Consider the following 19,269-nt stretch of genomic DNA (forward strand, 5'->3'; position numbering starts at 1 on the left):
ATGGGAAAACTGGATAAATGAAAAAGCTTTTCTGACTTCCATGTCACCAACCTCTTCCAAGTCACCAACCATGAGGTAATTTATAAATTGGCCAATTTAAAGGCTTGGTGGGAAATACCCTTCATGAAGTGTCCTCAGCTCACGGTAAATCAGTAGGTTAAATATCTGGAGTATCCCTTGTAGTCCCTTTTGTTCTGGAAACCTCTACTGTTTTTTCCCCTAGAAGTCTGGCTTTTGTCATGCTTTATTAACTGTCCCAAACTCAATCAAGAAGCCAGGTAGCTAGAACCAAGAGGAAGAACAATTATTTCCTGGATTAACTGAGGATTGAACTAGAAGCAACGTGTTTACATTCTTAAAAGGTAGATTTAAGGCTACGGATTTGCTAACGTTGCATGCTACTAAGGAGAACTGGGAGTTGCCTTACAATAAGTAGAGTAGTCTGGACAGGAATGCTTTTGGTATCGATGTGTGCTACCTCAGAGCAGGAGTTCCTTCGTATTCTCAAATTCTATGATTCTATAGTTCTATTTCTAAGACATATTAATAAAAACAAGCCTGGCTTTCCTGTAACTGCTGGCCTATTATTCTCCTCCCCACTATTTATTCCTTTAGCAATTTTTTTTTGTTTGAAAAGCTTAATATTTGGCTGCCTTTTGAAGGAAATGGGCATAGTGACAGATGAAAGACTTTATTCATCATATAATTCAGAATAGGGGGGGAAATCAACTGCTGTGCATTTAAGATTCTAACAACCCTGCAATTTTGTATAGTCATTTCCCCCCAACCCCAACCCGTTCTTTCGAAGAAATCTGCTTTTATTCTGCTAATAACTAACCACAGTTAGAGCAGCATGGATCCGATTAGTACTTCTTATGGTACAAAGAGGAGGGGAAAAAAGGCTGTGAACAGGGTTGCCAATTTGTCCACCTGGGTCTCTAGGAGAAAGATTAGATGAAAGCTTGCTCTTTTATTACCCACTTCATCTCTGCTCTATACTTAGGCATTTTCAGAGCTGAGGTACTGCATTTTTAAAGGTCTAATTTGACCACCTCAAAAAAGCTTTCCTTCAATTTCCTTCCATGTCCCTGAGAGCAACTCACAGAACCATGCAGCATTTAAAATGGGGAAAACTAGAGGCAAAAAATAATAATCATATAATGTTCAATATATTCCATCATATATCTACAGTGATTTTAAATTAATGCCATCCTTTAGTACATGAAATACACAACGGCTGTGATTAAGAGACTCAGATGTGCACCTGGTGTTTTTGTTGTCTTTCCGATCCAAGTAGATTCTCTGCCCTCCAGAGTTTTAAGCTCCTCGTGGTTTAAAAAGCAATGTATTGTTCGCTGAGGGGCCACCAAGTTAGAAAGTGAGCAACCCTGGATGCAAGTATGTTTCTTCCTCCCTCCTGCCCCACGTTAAGGGCTTGCTGATATATTGTTTAACATCTATATGAAGCCTGGGAGCAGTCATTAGAAAATTTGGAGCAAAGTGCCATAAGTATGCTGATAACACACAGCTCTGTCTCCCTGTGACATCTGAATCAGGTGAGGCTGTGCAAGTCCTGGAGCAGTGCCTAAATTCAGTGATGGGCTGGATGAGGGCCAATAAACTAAGCTAAATCCTGGCAAGACGGAAGGCCTATGGGTCAGTGGGTCCCAAGTGCAGGAGATAGGCTTATTGGCTGTTCTGGATGGGGTTGCATTTCCTCTGAAAGATCACCTTCGTAGTCTGCGGGTATTCCTTCATTCATCTTTGTTGCTGGAAGCCCAAGTGGACACAGCAACTTGGATTGCCTTCTACCAGCTTCGACAATCACACCAGCTACACCCTCTTCTGCATCAGGTAGCCTGGCCACAGTGGTACAGGTGCTAGTAACTTCAAGACTAGATTATTGTAATGTGATCTATGTGGGGCTCCCCTTAAGGCTAGTCCAAAAGTCAGTGCAGAATGCAACAGCTTGACTATATTCAGGATCTTCACATTTTCATCATGTAACATCTCTACTGAGGGAACTGCACTAGTTGCCTATTTGCTATTGGGCCAGTTTTAAGGTTTTGTTATTGGCATATAAAGCCTTAAAAAACTTGGGACCGGGATATCTGAGAGAATGCCTTCTCCCTTAGCAGCTTGCCGGTCACTGAGATCATCACTAGAAATGTAAAATTTTTGGAAATTTTGAAGCCATGGAAAAGAACTGTTTTCCCCCCTTTTTCCAGAAACCCCCCGCCCCAGAAAATTTCAAAAGCAGCAGCAGCAGCAGCAATATTAGCACTTTTTACAGATTGAAACTCACTTTGTTACTTTAGGAACATAAAATGTAATTATGTACAATTTGGTTTGGCATAAAATTATCAAATTTGGTATATTAAAAGTAGTGTATTCAAGAAATTATTACAAATTGAATTTTATTTTTTCGCTTTTTCTGTAACAAATGGAGCTACAAGCTCCTGAACTGTAAGGAACACCTGAATGGTAAGGAACCTCTTTGGTTTTGCCAGTTTATGAGGAACAGGCAAAAAACAATTTAAAAACAAACCAAAACAGAAGAAACCATCAACATTAGTAACAAAGAAAATTATTTCTGTCTCTGCTAGTCCTCCATGGTTTAAAGCAGACATAAAGCACCCATTCCCCAAAAAAACCTGAGAAAAAGGGAGGGACCAAGACTCAATGAATATGCATGAAATGGAATCAGACTCATTTCCTGAGCTATAGCTATCACTATCAGTTTCAGATTTTGCTTCAATGGCAGTGCCCCCTAGAGGCAGAAATACATCTTGCTCTTGCATTTGAAAGTTGTAGTCTCAGTTTGCAACCTAGGACTTGCTTGTCCTCAGTGCACAGAAATTGTTATAATATGATACTGTACATAGCTTTTAGAAATCATTCGGAGAAGTAAATATCTGAACACCTTGTCTTAAACACTGTATTCATCATGATAAAATAAAACATTCCATAATACATTGTTTCATTTTTTTTCAATTTTTCTGAAACCCCACCAAAAAAAGGCTTCAGGGAAAAAGGGAAAAAATGGTTTCCCCCCAATTTTTTTTTGAGGCCTTCACATCTCTAATCATCACATGAGGCACTATTGGTAGTTCTGCATAGACCTGAAGTCCATCTGTAGTCCACTCGGAGTAAAGCCTTTAGTGTATCAACTCTGTTTCTATGGAACTCCTTGCCTATTGATGTCAGGCAAGCACCAAGATTTTCTATTTGTGGAACCAGCTGAAGATATTTTTTATTTAACAAGCCGTCCCTGACTGACTAACCATGGTTTTATTGGTACAATCTGATTTTAAAGTTTTTAATTCTGCATATACTGCTAGTACTACAAGTATTGCCTCTTCTGGGACTAAATCCAGACTAAAGAGATACTGTTAGTGGGTTGTTTGTCTGCCTGGCTACATGGCGTTCAACCTGTTTCAGAGGGGTTTCACTCCCAAAAAGGAGTATGGAAGTGGTATTGGATTCAGCATTGTTACTAGAGGCACAGGTGGACGGTGGCATGAAGCAACTTTTATCAACTTAGGCTGATATAGCTTTATCTGCACAGACATAGCCTAGCTACAGTTATCCATCTCTGCTAACCTTTCATCTGGATTACTGCAATGCATTATATGTGAGTCTGCTTTTGAAAACAGTCCAGGAACTTCAGCTGATTCAAAATAGGGCAGCGAGTTTTTTAACAAGGACTTGCCAATGTGATCATATAAAGCCAGCAATTTTCCATCTACACTGGTTGCCAGTTCATTTCTGGGGCAGATTTAAAGTGCTAATATTAATATTCAAAGCCCTTGGGGCCAGGTTACCTGAAGAACGTCTCCTCCCATATATAACTACCTGGAGCCTAAGATCATCTTTAGTGGTTGTTCTCCAGAAGCCCCCTCCAAATGAAGAGAGGTGGCTACGAAGAAGAGGGCCTTTTCTGTTGTGGAATGAGGACCCCAGAGAGGCTTGTCTGGCGCCTATGTTGTGGTCTTTTTGATGCCAGGTAAAGACCTTGTTATTTTCAGTTTCTGTTGTGTTAAATCTATTACTGTATTTAAAATATTTGCACTGCTGCTAGGTTTTATTTTGTTTTTTGTTTTTATTTTATACTGTCGTTTTAAACTTTGATATTATATTTTGTCATGTTGTATTTTATGGTTTTAATTGTGAACCACCCAGAGAGCTTCAGCTATTGGGTAATATAGAAATGTAATAAATAAATAAATATTATTTTCTCTCCTTTTTTTAATGTTCACCACTTGGATATTTATTGGATGTAAAGCAGTCTGTCTATCTATCTATCTATCTATCTATCTATCTATCTATCTATCTATCTTGTAAATAAATAAATAATACATCAAAAATGAACTACAACAGCATCAAAACGTGTTAACTAGAAAACAATTACTTGTATACTATGTGATGGTAATGACTGAAAGGGAAGAGGCATTTTATCTCCTTTCTTTAAATTCACCTCTTCCTTTCTACCATGCCGTCCACATAACCTACTCGAGGGGCATCAGCTGCAAGGTGGGGCAAATTCTAAGGAAAGGCACCCCTGCCCATGCAATTGCCTCTTCAAGCTCTACCTTGCAATGCTTGATTCTCAGCTAAATAATGGGCAGAAGTGGTGGGTAAGGGAAGGAGGTACTTTATCCTCGTCCTATTCTAGTCTATGAATAAATTCAAATAGCATACTGCTTCCCACCATGTAAACTTGTTGAAGAGAATATAACTGGAAAATATGGTCATTGTTCTAAAATCAGAAGAGATTCCTTATGACAGGGAAAGGGGAGAACTATAGAAGGTTAAGTAACATAGGAAAAAAGTTTTTTTGAAAGCCCTGAACAAGCATAAGACACACTAGGTCTGGTATTTGAGCACTGCAATTCTTTATGTATCTTTGATCAGCATAAACCCTTCATCAGTTTAGAATCCTCTGCAAGGTCAAACACAACACTTAGCCACATGCCTTTAATGTGGTTTGGAATTACCAACTTGTTATGTCAGTTTCTGTTTGCAAGGGGGAGTAACAGCATTTAACAATTCCTGGTTATATCATTTATAAACATGCAGATGTGGATTATTAAAGATTAATGCATTTCAGGATTGGTGTCGGCATTCCGTTTGTCTCATGCCGAAACCAATTCTGTTCTTCATTAGTCAACGACAACCTACATCACCCTGTTGTGGAAGAGAAATCAAAGGTACAAGTGTGAATTGAGAATAAGCGATGAAACTGATTACTAAGAAACTTCACGGCTGTAATCAATCAACACATCACAATAATTTGAGTCCACCGCTATCTGAAGATAAGAAAGGAACAAATCACAAGGGGTTTTGTCTGTTATTATTTGAATATACTCTTATAAACATGACTATCAATGACCTCTAAAAATGTTTTTAAACCCACTTCTCATCTATACAAATAGAACTAATAAAAGGAAGTTGTATTTCTGGTTTTGAATTTATTTCCAAAAACACCATATAAAATGATGGAGGTTGGGATAGAAGTGAATAGAAGAAACATCCTCTGCATACAAAGATTTTTACAGTGATTTTGTCAAGGTTCCACGATTGACAAATACATTTTCCTTAGCTATGGTACTGTACAATACCATAGTTCTTAAACATTTTCATAGAAAAGGCAGTAACAACATATCAGGAGCCCAGTCTAGTTACATCATGGTCCAACGTCTGCATTTAGGAGTGCCACAGAGCACAAGAGAGCCCTGCTTTCCCCATCTCCTGCCCATGGAAATGCAAAAGCACACTCGTGGCAAGGGAGGGAATGGAAGGTTTGTGTCTACCTCCCATATCCAGACCGTCTGTCTGCACTGTGAAAGTTACCTGTGACCCATGTGCTTGTGTTGGAGGGGAAAGGGTGTACTATTGGGCCATGGGCGGCTCATCCACCTCAACAAATTGGGCCCCTAATCTGTAAAAAAAGCAGTGACAGTCCACTCCAGTTCAGAAAATAAACATTAGTCAGAGCTCAAAGTATAAGAAGTTTTTACCAAGGGACAAAGCCTTACAGCTAACAGCAACAAGACTTAGTTGACAAAGTAGGAGCAGACTAACTGAATTGCCCTGTAAATGCATCCATCATTTCTTAATATTGCCATATATGATGGGGGGGGGGGAGACACCTTTCCATTTATGATACAATCACATCAATATTTTATTATGAAAGCACATGAAATGGAAAGGGGAGAGTTTGAATTGTTTCATCTATAAGACCATAAAACAGACATGTATAAAACTCATATTTTCATAATGCAATAATCAAAAATACAATATTTTTCATGAATGTGACAGTTGTGGATGAGTAATGGGATAAAAAGTATTACAACAATAAAGGAACATATTCTAAGCATTTACAAATTAAAATAAAATTCTAACTGGCAATGCGAATTAAGCAACAAAGATTGCAAGAGAATAACACTTCAGTAACATTTTTTTTGTTATTTACATGCGAATAAGTCCTACTAAACTCAATGGTACTTATATCTTGAGTAGATGGGACTGTTGTATGAATAATATGGGCCAGAATAATCTAATCACATTTCACAGCCACCTCTAATACAAGGAAATATTCACTAGTTTTAGGCATATATTATTCATATAGTTTTGATATGGTATGGTTTGAATAACCTGATTACCTTTGGAAGTTTAAAGGGACTTTAAATGGGTTAAACATATTGCTTACCAACATTTCATGGTAGCCTATGTCTTCTTAGTAAATTAAGGAACTAGAAACTTTAGCACAAGAACATTCATGCTGGATCAGACCAAGAGTCGATCTAGTCCAGCACTCTGTTCACACAGTGACCAACCAGCTGTTGACCAGGAACCCACAAGCAGGACATGGTGCAACAGCACCCTCCCACCCATGTTCCCCAGCCACTGTTGCACACAGGCTTACTGCCTTGGATTCTGGAGGTAGCATATAACCATCAAGGCTAGTAGCCATTGATAGCCTTCACCTCCAGCAATTTATACAACCCCCTTTTAAAGCCATCCAAATTGGTGGCCATCACTACATCTCATGGTAATGAATTCCATAGTTTAACTGCACTGTGTGAAGTACTTCCATCTGTTCTGAATCTCCTGTCAATCAGCTTCATGGGATGACCCCATATTCTAGAATTATGAGAGAGGGAGAAAAATGTCCCTATCCACATTCTCCATACCATTCATAATTTTGAACACATCTATCATGTCTCCCCTTACTCTCCTTTTTTCAAAGCTAAACAATTCCCAGCTGTTGTAACCTTCGCTCATAGGGGAGATACTCTAGCCCATTGAACACTTTAGTTGCCCCTTTCTGCACTTTTTCCAGCTCTACAATATCTTTTTTTTAGGTGTGGTGACCAGAACTGTATGCAGTATTCTAAGTGTGGTCACACCATAGGTTTGTATAAGGGCAGTATGATACTGGCAGTTTTATTCTGAATTCCTTTTCTAATAATGCTTAACATGAGTTTGCCTACTTTACAGTTGCCACACATTAGGTTGTCATTTTCACTGAGCTGTCCACCATAACCACAAGATCTCTTTCTTGGTTGGCCACTGCTAGCTCAGATCCCATCAGCTTATATTTGAAATTGGGATCTTTTACATTTGCTTTCATTGAACCACATTTGCCATTTGGATGCACATTCTTCCAGTTTGGAGAGAACTTTTTCGGCTCCTTACAATAAAATAGAGTAAACCAAAACTATTCTCATTCCCTGATTCTCACATTGTATCTCAAAGTTGAATTCTACTCTGCATGCAGTTTAGTTTGCTACTCATTTAAATCAATTATATTTAAGGAGTTTATCATTGTACAGGATTGAAACTACTGAAATCAACTGGTATTATAATTAATGTTCTTACAAAGGGATCCAAATGGCTAACATAGTACAATGCAGTCTTTCCTCATGGTTCAGCTTGGTGTATACCTGCTATATTTGATCTGTGTGAGGAAAGCTATTATAACTGTTCCTATACTTCAGGAACACAGACTGATAATCCTGCAAACTAAATTTTCTCCCTATCTCCATCAGAACACAATGTGAACTCTAAATCTAGAGACTCATCTTAGTTAACCATCTCACAGGTCTACTCATTCTATAGAATATTCCAATCTATGATATCTGTCGGGTTTGCAATTCTGAACAAGTCAACACTAGAGATGAGAGTTTCCTGAATCTTCAGCTGGGCAGTATGAATATAATTTCAACAGAGGTTAATTAGTCACCACCCATATATAAGCAACATGACCACTAGGGGGATGCCAACATTTGTTCGTTTGTTTTCCTAACAGGGAGTCTGTATCTTTAAATGTTACATCGCAGGCAGAAACTTAGAAAGTGTAGCTTTTCTCCTTATTTTACTTTGGTGCCAGGAAAAAAAGCTCACCTGCTAAATTTCTGCCTCTCATGCAGTTTGTAAAGGCACAAGAGTCTTTTAAAAAAAAACACCACCCTGTCAACAAGATCAACTGACCACATTGTCTTTGCTTTCCCCCTTATTTTAGGAGGAAATTATGCATGGTGTGGAGAATGTGGATAGGGAGACATTTTCCTCCCTCTCTCAAAATACTAGAATCCAGAGTCATCCCATAAAGCTAATTGGTGGGAGATTCAGGACAAATAAAAGGAAGTATTTCTTCACACTGTACATAGTTAAATTATGGAACTCACTACAAGATGTAGTGATGACCACCAATTTGGATGGCTTTAAAAGGGAGTTGCCTAAATTCCTGGAGGAGAAGATGGCTGCTAGCCCTGATGGTTCTGTGCTACCTCCAATATCCGAGGCAGTAAGCCTGTGTGCACCACTTGCTGGGGAACATGGGTGAGAGGGTGCTGTCGCACCATGTCCTGCTTTGTTGGTCCCTCATCGACAGCTGGTTGGCCACTGTGTGAACAGAGTGCTGGACTAGATGGACCCATGGCCTGATCCAGCATAGCACTTCTTATGTTCTTAGGAATAACTTGTTCATTGTTGTTGTTTGTTTGTTGATTTTCAGTTACATATAAATGATTGGAATCTGAAGTAAAAAGATCTCAGATAGGACAGCTGAGAAAAACATGTATCTGAGACCCTGGAGAACAACTTCCAAGAAGACAAGACAGTAGTATACTACAAATCTCTGCTTTCTTTTGCTTCCCTCAAAGAAGTAGTTTGTAACCCTTACAGTTTCTGACTAGACCTTGGTAATTCATGTGCTGTGTCTATTGAAGTATCATGCAGCAAATAAGTTTCACAGACCAACAGCTGGATTTCAGTGCCTTGCAAAATAATGTCCCCCAGTCACATGTTTCATGCCTCTTGCTCTTCAGCTGTATCAAGCCCCAATATCCATGTTCTTGTCTCCCTATCAATAAACTGTCATCAGTTTCTCTGCCTAGAACGCAACTTCTTAGAGTTACCAAGTGTTTGTCCACAATAAGCATTTACAATGTTGTCAGAGTGCATTACATCGTGAAAAGGTCCCCATTAGGGACTGAGAGTTGGCCATACAATCATGTACACCTAATTTCTTGCTTTTGAGCATTTTTTTTTTTTGCTTTATTAGTAAACTAAGATTTTTGGCCCAGCAGGCAAGCCAAGCCAATATTCACTAAATTTTCTAGCAATGAATTTTGGTATTATGCTGTGACAGTTTCAACCCATCAACTATTGTATTATTAGAGAGAGACCAAGCTAACTATACAACAAAGCATCTCCTTGTACTAGTGTTAACATACTGAAAATATAGCATTAGCATAATATAATAGTAAAACTTGAGTCATGAATGAAACAAAACCTATACAATGGAGAAAAAATGTATGTTTGATCTCTGATCCTCTTCTCCCATGTGTTTCTTTACAAAGATTTTTTAAAAACACACACACACACACACATCTTAGATGCAGATTTCTTATTTTCGAAAACACAAATTATGAACTGTAGCACTGTTATAAGAAATATGACGTACATCTGATAAAAGTATTCATTCATGAAGTTCTGGAAGTATTTTTTTTTTATCCTTAATAGTAAATTCTCATAGTATATTTAGTTCCCAAAGTAGAGATGCTACTGGTGGTATTGGAAGGGAATTACAGAGATAGCATGTTATCTACCATCAGAACTGCTGCCCAGTTTTTCACTGTGCATAGAAAAGAAATGCTTGCTGATTTAGGGGATATTCTAATATGAAGGCTGTGCCAATGTAGTCTCATACTCACAATGGGTGGTGATGAACAATATGGGAGAGAACACTTGTAGTGAGGAAGGGAAACATTTAAACATAACATGGGACAGAATCAGCCATTTGGAAGCTGGGTTAGTAGGTTAGTTATGAGTGTCCTTTTGACGTTGCTTTCACTGCCAATTTCATCTCAGCTGAGGAAGGGAAGAGGTAAAGAACGTTTTTATGCCAGCAAACTCTGGGAACACAACACCTTTATTTTAAGAGCCTTCCCAGAAAGGAACCCCCTGCTACATTTTGGCATTGGCATGTCATAGCTATCAGCAACACAACAGCTGCTTGTTTTACAATGACTTGCTAGAGAGAAAATTATTGAGGGAGCCAATCTATGTCACATGGAGAATATAGCAGGAGGTAATACAAGAGGATTGAGGTCAGAACAAACAAGGTACAGTGGGCAGGAAGAGACAATTCACCAAAGATATGAAAATAATATATGACAAGAACATTAATGAAAGTTAAAACCCTTTGTTCAAGGCTATTGGGATATAGTGTGATCCTACGCATGTTTACTCGGAAGCAAGACCCACTACTGTATACAGTGAAGCGTACTCCCAAGAAAGTGTGTATAGGATTGCTGCCTTATTTATTTATGTCATTGTGACAGGAAGTGCCAAGCACAAAGAACAGGTCTATGATCAATGGTGTAGGGGAGTCTGTCTGAACATCTCTTCTTCGTAATAGTACAAAGTGGTAAGTGTTCCAACCTATCCCATGTCTGAATTATTTAGTACGAATGACTGAAAATGTAAAACTTGCCTAAGATGGGAAGTACAAAGCATACACACATGCTGAAGGAAACAATTAAAATACAAAACAGAACACTAGAGGTCAGCTTGAAAGAATTTTTCAAAAGCAGTCCACCATTTACCTGGAATACTCGCAGGAGAAATGGGACCAGATCTTGACTGGTTGCTTCCAACAGGAGAGCCCACAGGGGAAGGGGAGGGCCCCCCAGGGATGCTGGAGAGGTGTGGGGAGGCATGAGGGGAGAAAGGTGACTGTGCTGGGTTGCTCTGCTCCCCTTGACTGCTGGTAGAACCTGATGCACTAACTGCTGAACTCAGAGTTGCTTCAGTTCCTGTAGGCAGGTCATCAATGGAGCCCGATAAATCCTGAGAAGAAAGATGGGGGGAAATTGATAAAGGACCAGTTGGAACCAACATCCAGGTAAAGTACATATGATATTAGAAGGCGGTAGAACAACTTTCAATTTGTGACAGGTATCATGAAAACACAGTTCTGGGCGAATAAATGATTACTATTACAAATGGGTGCGTGTTTTCCTATACATGCATGACAACTGCATAAAGCACTCCTAGATCTACCACATTTTCCAAAAAGTCAGGACAGTTAGAGGGACAATATATGCAGATTTAAATTCAACTCACATTTTTTCTAATTGCAATGTGACTGCAAAGCAGACCATTGCTAAATTCTCTCCCAGTGAATCATTCATGGAGCTCTCCACTTACCCATCCAGATTACTATGACATTTCACATGTCTCCACTTGTGCATATTATTTATGTTCTCAGTATTTAATTTTGCAGGTTTATTAGATGAATATCCTCTGCCATTATTTATCCTATTAAGCCACTGACATAAGGTGAGAGTTTTAAAATATGCTGCTGCAGTACAGTATTTTCATTCACTTTTAAATCAGATAGAAAAAGCAATACCCTAATCCCTTGTCGTATTGGAGGTGGAAATACATCAATGCAGGGTTTTTACACTGAGACCATTTAAAATACCCTCAGGCATCAAGAGTTACAGTTTTATTTAATTATTTTCCATAACTTCAAGTTATAACATTGAAACGCATTGCTAAACAGAACCAAACCTGTACTAAATTCTGCAGTGTCAGCAGAACACAAAGTTATGTAGTGGATTTAGGCTGTTGCAAGTAGCATTACCGTTTCATCAGTAGCACACAAGCACAATGCCAGTGAGACACCATTGGTGCAAGGGGGAAATGGGTAGAGCTGTGGACACAGTGGAAAATCTAATCAGAATCCTATGCTAGCTCAGAGGTTGATCCTACCCACAACAATGTATAAAGTTACACCAACATAACAGGTGGCATAAAACAACAACACTACAATTCAATGGAGAGTTCAAGACAAATGCTATCTGTCTCCCCCTCTGCCCCCAGTCAGATCAAAAGATAGAATTCCAACTAATTCAGGAGCCAATTGCGGAACAGCAACCAAAGTACATAAGCCTTAAAAAGAGAACATGGATTCCATATACTAAATTGTGTGACATGGGGATGTATCACTCTTCTTCCATATCTGGGTACACAAACGAAAATTATAGTGAAAGGAAACTTGGTGAAAGGGAGCGTGCTGCACAAACAAGAAACAGCCAAGGTTAACAAAGTAAAAAAGACAGAAGAATAACACTTGTCTTTCCTCAGTACCTTTTAAGATTCTTTGTTGCTAGACTCTGGATTCAAACCTTTCCCCATTAGGAACCTCTACTCAAGAATAAAGCAGGTAACCGAAGGTGTGTGTGTGTCTTGTTAGGGGTTGAAATCCTGGCCTCAAAGTGTGATGTTTGAATATTCTCTATTCCCTCCCCTCTATGTATCCCATGATATGCAGAGCACTCAAACACCCATAATCACTGACTGTATCAATCTAGGCAAACTCCCATCATGTACAGGGGATGACTATGGGGAATATAGCTTGGAGAACACTGAGCATTTCATTTGTACTGCTGGCTACTCATGACTCATTATTCCCTTCAGATGCAGAAAAAAGAGTAATACAGGAGTTTCAATGAGTAGAGTTTCAATGAAACTCCCTAGGGTTAGTATTGGGTGGGTTAGTATTGTGCAAATTATTACATTATTTCTCCCAATAAATGAAGCCCTAAATGATCTTTCCCCAACTTGATGTCCTTTAGATGCTTTGGACTCCAACTCCTGACCACTGGCCATTTTGGCTGAGGCCTATGGGAGTTACAGTCCAAAACATCTGTTAAGTGGCAGGCTGGGGAAGGCTGCTCTAAACACTGGAATCAGGGGACTACCAATGGAGAGTGGGAAGTGGGGTACCTGTAATGTCACAACATCTAGATGGCAGCATCTTTTCTAAAACAATGCATTTGCAAATGAACACCCACTTACATGGGTTGCCTGCCACAGCTGTTTACCATTTATTTATTTATTACATTTTTATACCACCCAATAACTGAAGCTCTCTGGGCGGTTCACAAAAATTAAAACCATAATAAAACAACCCACAGGTTAAAAGCACAAATACAAAATACAGTATAAAAAGCACAACCAGGATAAAACCACGCAGCAAAATTGATATAAGATTAAAATACAGAGTTAGGACAGTAAAATTTAAGTTAAAATTAAGTGTTACTGAGAGAATAAAAAGGTCTTTAGCTGGTGATGAAAGGAGTACAGTGTAGGTGCCAGGCGGACCTCTCTGGGAAGCTCATTCCACAACTGGGGTGCCACAGTGGAGAAAGCCCTCCTCCTAGTAGCCACCTGCCTCACTTCCTTTGGCAGGGGCTCACGGAGAAGGCCCCCTGTAGATGATCTTAAGGTCCGGGCAGGTACATATGGGAGGAGGCGTTCCTTCAAATAACCTGGCCTCAAATTTTATACACGACTATCCCCATGTCTCTAGGCAACCAGGCAGCCATTCTAACCTCACTGAGCCAAGAATGCTTTCTTCAGTGCCAAACAAATGAGTCTTATAGAAGTAGGAGAAGCCATGATGCTAGAAAAACAGATGCCCCTAAGTGTAGTTACCACATTTTCCCTCTCTGGACTCCTTTGTCTTTTTGAAGAGTGATGTAAGACAGGAATGTAGAAGATGCAGCAGTACCCAGCATGGAGAAGCAATGATGGGGAAAACTGCACCTGTTATTCTGCTCTTTGTCACAAGACTTTCAAAGGTGCATGTATAAAAATACTGGCAATGCCATGTTTCTGAGAAGCTGTCAGAACTCACTCAACCACTGATACTGTTCAATAAAAGCTTGGACTATTTCAACTATGCCTCTGTTCTCCTGGTGGTTGACATCCTGCAATATTGGGATATCACCTTATAATGCACCTATATAACAGTTTATTTTTTATTTAAAACAGAAGTTTTGAGGGGCATCACAATCCTCAACTTCTGATATAACTCAACAGGGGCCCCTTAGCGCATCTAGTAAGTTGGCACCATGCCAGCAGACATAGTCCTGCCTATATCACCTGCTCTCTGCCTATGTTGAAACAGCACACATAACTCTCCATGAGTATGTGGCACAGTAAGCTAAGGTGCCAAGGTTGAGAATAGTTTAACCATTTATAATCTATTGACACAGCTTTTATCAGTTAACTGCTCCTAGACCAAAATAAGTTGAATAAGGCAACAGCACCTGGGTTATAACAGTTCTCTCTCTGCCATAGATGACAGGTGCTGTGAGAAGTTTCATCACATTTTGTTAGGACAAGGATTTACCTGGGGCTTGTAACAGAAAATAATGGTTGTTGAGGAGAAATTGTGGCCACTGGAGGATAAGTGAAAAGCTCTACTCTATATTACGTAATGGGTTTCATGCCCTTGGTTTCAGCTGTGATGTTATTTCATGTCAATGAATTAAGTGGCAATGATGAATACAACTACACATGGAAAGTTTCCTGAATGAGCTTTTATATACCTGTTCTATGACATTTTAAGTTCACAAACACCTAATAGTCACATTTTCATAGGGTTGGATTCAGACTTAGTTAGAAAATAATTTTGCTATATTTATGAAACATAAAGTCCAAGTAATATTCTTCAGGTAACACTTTTGTTTAACAATGCCCCCTGCTCGATTTGCGTGACCATCCCAAAACGTATTTAAAAATTAACAAGCAAGTTTCATTTATAATGAGGAATACAGATTTTTACCTCACACCTACTGAGGACCTTCTGTTCTAATAAAAAAATATATTTTCTAAATAGGAATAATTAATTATCCATAATTAATTAATATTTTTCAATAATTTCACAGTCTATTATATAGAGCTGTAGATTATGTCAGGAGCAATAAAATTCAGTTAAGAAAATAAGATTTTGTGTGTTATTTGAGCCTGGTAATCAAGTACTATGAAGCTAGTAAGTCATGAAAAAATGTTTTCAGTGTATAAGATATGTATTTTGTTTCTATTTTAAAAGTGATTATTATTATGTACAAATCAGGAAGGAAGAGCCTGATAATGCATAAATTCAAAAGCCCTATGAAGAGAGACTGAAAGAACTGGGCATGTTTAGCCTGGAGAAGAGAAGGTTGAGGGGAGACATGATAGCACTCTTCAAATACTTAAAAGGTTGTCACACAGAGGAGGGCCAGGATCTCTTCTCGATCCTCCCAGAGTGCAGGACATGGAATAACGGGCTCAAGTTAAAGGAAGCCAGATTCCAGCTGGACATCAGGAAAAACTTCCTGACTGTTAGAGCAGTACGACAATGGAATCAGTTACCTAGGGAGGTTGTGGGCTCTCCCACACTAGAGGCATTCAAGAGACAGCTGGACAACCATCTGTCAGGGATGCTTTAGGGTGGATTCCTGCATTGAGCAGGGGGTTGGACTCAATGGCCTTGTAGGCCCCTTCCAACTCTGCTATTCTATGATTCTATGATTACAGAAGTAGTTTTAAACAACAACGTATTTGTCATACAAATATACAATTACAGTTATGTGTTCATATAATAAAGTGCATTCTTGTACAAAGTCAAATGTGCAACAATTGAAATGCAGCAGAAATAGCTGATAAAACAAACATTGGCTGCAAGGAATACAATAAAATATGAAAAGAAAACCCCTCAAGATAGGTTCAGTTGTTTAAAATGAATGCCAGTCTTGTGCATTGTAAAAAAGAAAAGATAAAAGAACAGAAAGAAATCATGTGCCCTCAAGGGAAACATGTTACAATAATGCACAATACTGCATTTAGGGTAGCCATTCCATTCAGACAGCAACCAAGAAATTGATAACATTTTTTGAACTGCAGGTAACCTGTTTTATAAGGCCAAGTAATGTTTGAAAATGTTATTAAGTATGTAACATAGTGAAGGATAAAATGATTTGCAGTTCAGGGATCAAGGCAATACCCAAGAGTCCACTGTAATGCAACAATTTATCTTTGGCTCTCTCAGAGAACGTCTATGCGGAGGAAAGCTGAGGGGAGGGGGAAGGTTTTTAGAGTGGTTTATTTTTCCCCCCATCAGGTCAAATTACGACTTTTCATTTTACTAATCCCCCATGGGGGCAGAGTGAGTGACAAGTCCCAGGCATTCCCTCAAGTGCTTGCTTTCAAGGGATTTCCTCACAAATCTTACGCAGCTCATTCATAAAATCAAAAGGGACACACGTGATGCTATTCTGATTAAAGAGCTACACTGTGTCCAAAAAAGAAGGGGGGGGGGAGAAATGCAAGCACAGCTTTCAAATGCCTTGTGCTTTTTCAAATTAACCCTCCTGCCCCTTCCCCCAGTATGTCATTCTCCATTCCTAAAAAATAAACTAAATAATAGAAAACACGCAGTAGGATCTCCTTCTCACAATGAAAAAAAGATAAAAGGGTATCTTGCAACTCATTTAGCTTCTCAAGTTGTAATCCTACACGGACTTACCTAAGAGGAAATCCTATTGAACTCAATGGTGCTTACTTCTAAGTAGTCATGTATAGGTTTACACTATAGTCAGTCAAGCATATTAGTATAGCAACAAAACAGGTGTTGCCAAGGAAGAAAACAGACGATTATGTTGGATTTCTTTACAAGGGTGAATAGATATAACTCTTCTGATCAAATGTACAACAGGCATACATTTAAGTCTACCTTAGACAAGATAAAATGTCCTAGACAGAAGTAATTTTTGAGTGAAGCTCTATGTGGAGTCTGTTGCATATGACAAACATGCAACTCTATCTTGCTGCATGTATATGTGGCAAGAAACCAGTAACAGTCATATTTTCTTGTCTGGGCACATACAGTTACTAGGCAGACATGCATTTGTCACACATGAAGTCCTACACAGCGGACTTACACAATTTCCAACATCGACAGATACTTCTGTATAGGAAATTTCCTCTTGTGTAAAACAATACTAAAAAGTTAAGCAGCATACAGTAACATTGATTACACACTTACACACACACACACACACACACACACACACACACAGAGAGGTTAAAAAAAAGGGGAGAGCGAGCAAGAACGCAAACCAGCCAAACTTGTTTCCTTTTTCTTATTATTCAATCTTCCATAGTCTGCATTTTTACCTTTAATTTTCCCCTACAAGGTTTTAAAACCAAAATTTCTTTTCTTGTTCCTCACAATATCTATGCAGGTAAGATTTAGAAATATGTTCGTATATTTGTATCATTGTATGTATTACTCCTTCGATGTGCACATACATTTCTAAGTCAATAGTATATTTATTTGCCATAAACATATTTAAACATATCTCTGTGCAAAGTTACTACTTAGAAAGATGCTAATAAAATGAGAGAAGTTCCACAGTAGTTTAAACAGGGAGCCTTGTTAAGGAAGAAGCTCTGTAACTAATACTTCTCTAGAGGACAATTTAGTCAGCAGGCACCAACTCTATTCTTTTTTTATAAGTACAATCAGATCTACAATGCCTGTAAAGAACAGAGACCTTACTACATCTCATTCAAACTAAGACACCTTCAAGCTACAATGCTTACATTTATCTTTGTTTTCTTTTCTTTTTTTCTTTGGAAAGTTGACAGATTGGGTAATTGCAGGGATCTGTTTAAGGAAAGGAAGTTCCCATACATACTGAAAGACATGCTTAAAGACTCTGCTTCTTTCTCTGAGGATGAGGCATTGATATTTTGGAAGTAAGTTTGGCTGCATCTACCATTAAGAAATATTGTCTTCTGTATAGGTTTGTTTCATGTACACACTTTATGTCTTTTTGCTCTTTTAATGTCTCATTTAAACTTAGGAATCTGGAGTACAGGAGGGAAGAAAGATACCCCCCATACACATACACACACACACACACACACACACACACACACACACTCATTAGATTTGCTCCAACTTTATGTCAACTTATGCTTTTTGTTAGTCATTATATTTTGACCAGTTCACAAAACCAGTTTCCAGATAAAAGATTGACTGTAACTAAGCCACCCCTGCTCAGGATTTATACTTCTTACTAAGGGTGTTATCTCTGGCCATCTCCTCTTTTTTCTTCTGCTTCCACCCATGCACAACCTTTATTCTTGTCCATGTGACAAGTACAAGGGCTAAAAAGAAGAGGGTCATGTTGTGCTTAGGATTATAATGTTATGCCTTCCTGGTGGTACATGATCTTATCAGACTTCAACAGGAGAGATACTCTTGAAATAATTCACAGATTTGCAATTGTAGCACAGTCAGCAGGGGGAAGTCGTTGGCAGTAAACTGCATAGAGAGAGGCAGGAAACCCAAGGTTACTCACCAGTGAACTGGAGGGAAAAGGAAGTGACAAAGAAACATGCATACTTTGTATGATAAATAAAGCAACACGTTCAAAGAACATTCCTAGAAATCCTCCTTGTTTACATTTCACTCGAAAGACACTTCTGTTGAAGCCAGCCAAATACAACAGCATTCGTTTTGCTACAATGTCTTTTTTTTTAAAAAAAAAAAAAATCTGCTCACTCCACATTAGAAATAATGGAAACAATTCAATGCATTATGTAATGAAATATTTTTTAAAAAAACCACCAGCCTACATCATAAAAAGAAAAAGACTACACCCGCAAGAGATGGAAGATAAGACTGCAGCTATAATTAGCTGGGTAGCATTCGGTCACTAGATGTTGAATACCAATTTGACTTCAGCACTCATAATACTGTTATCAGCCTAACTGTATAGAAATACTTCAGCTCAGACAATAAATTACTGTAGCTCTTTTCATCTAAGAATGTCATGCCACATGATGCTAAGCACATTACTAAAGTCAGTCAGAATTCATATATTACTAAGATTTTAGCCATTCATAAAT

General features: G+C 38.6%; 1 protein-coding gene across 5 annotated transcripts in view; it reads right to left on the reverse strand.

Annotated features, from left to right (window-relative positions):
- Nucleotides 1–19,269, reverse strand: part of ARID1B (AT-rich interaction domain 1B) — a 433,853-nt gene that overhangs the window by 134,608 nt on the left and 279,976 nt on the right. For all 5 annotated transcript variants that reach the window (XM_063124513.1, XM_063124512.1, XM_063124510.1 and 2 more), the window contains exon 6: nt 11,118–11,361. In XM_063124513.1, coding sequence (XP_062980583.1) covers nt 11,118–11,361 — 244 coding nt within the window. The remainder of the gene's footprint in view (nt 1–11,117; nt 11,362–19,269) is intronic.

Source organism: Elgaria multicarinata, chromosome 4 (assembly GCF_023053635.1).
Source record: "Elgaria multicarinata webbii isolate HBS135686 ecotype San Diego chromosome 4, rElgMul1.1.pri, whole genome shotgun sequence".
In the NCBI taxonomy this organism is placed as follows: Eukaryota; Metazoa; Chordata; class Lepidosauria; order Squamata; family Anguidae; genus Elgaria; species Elgaria multicarinata.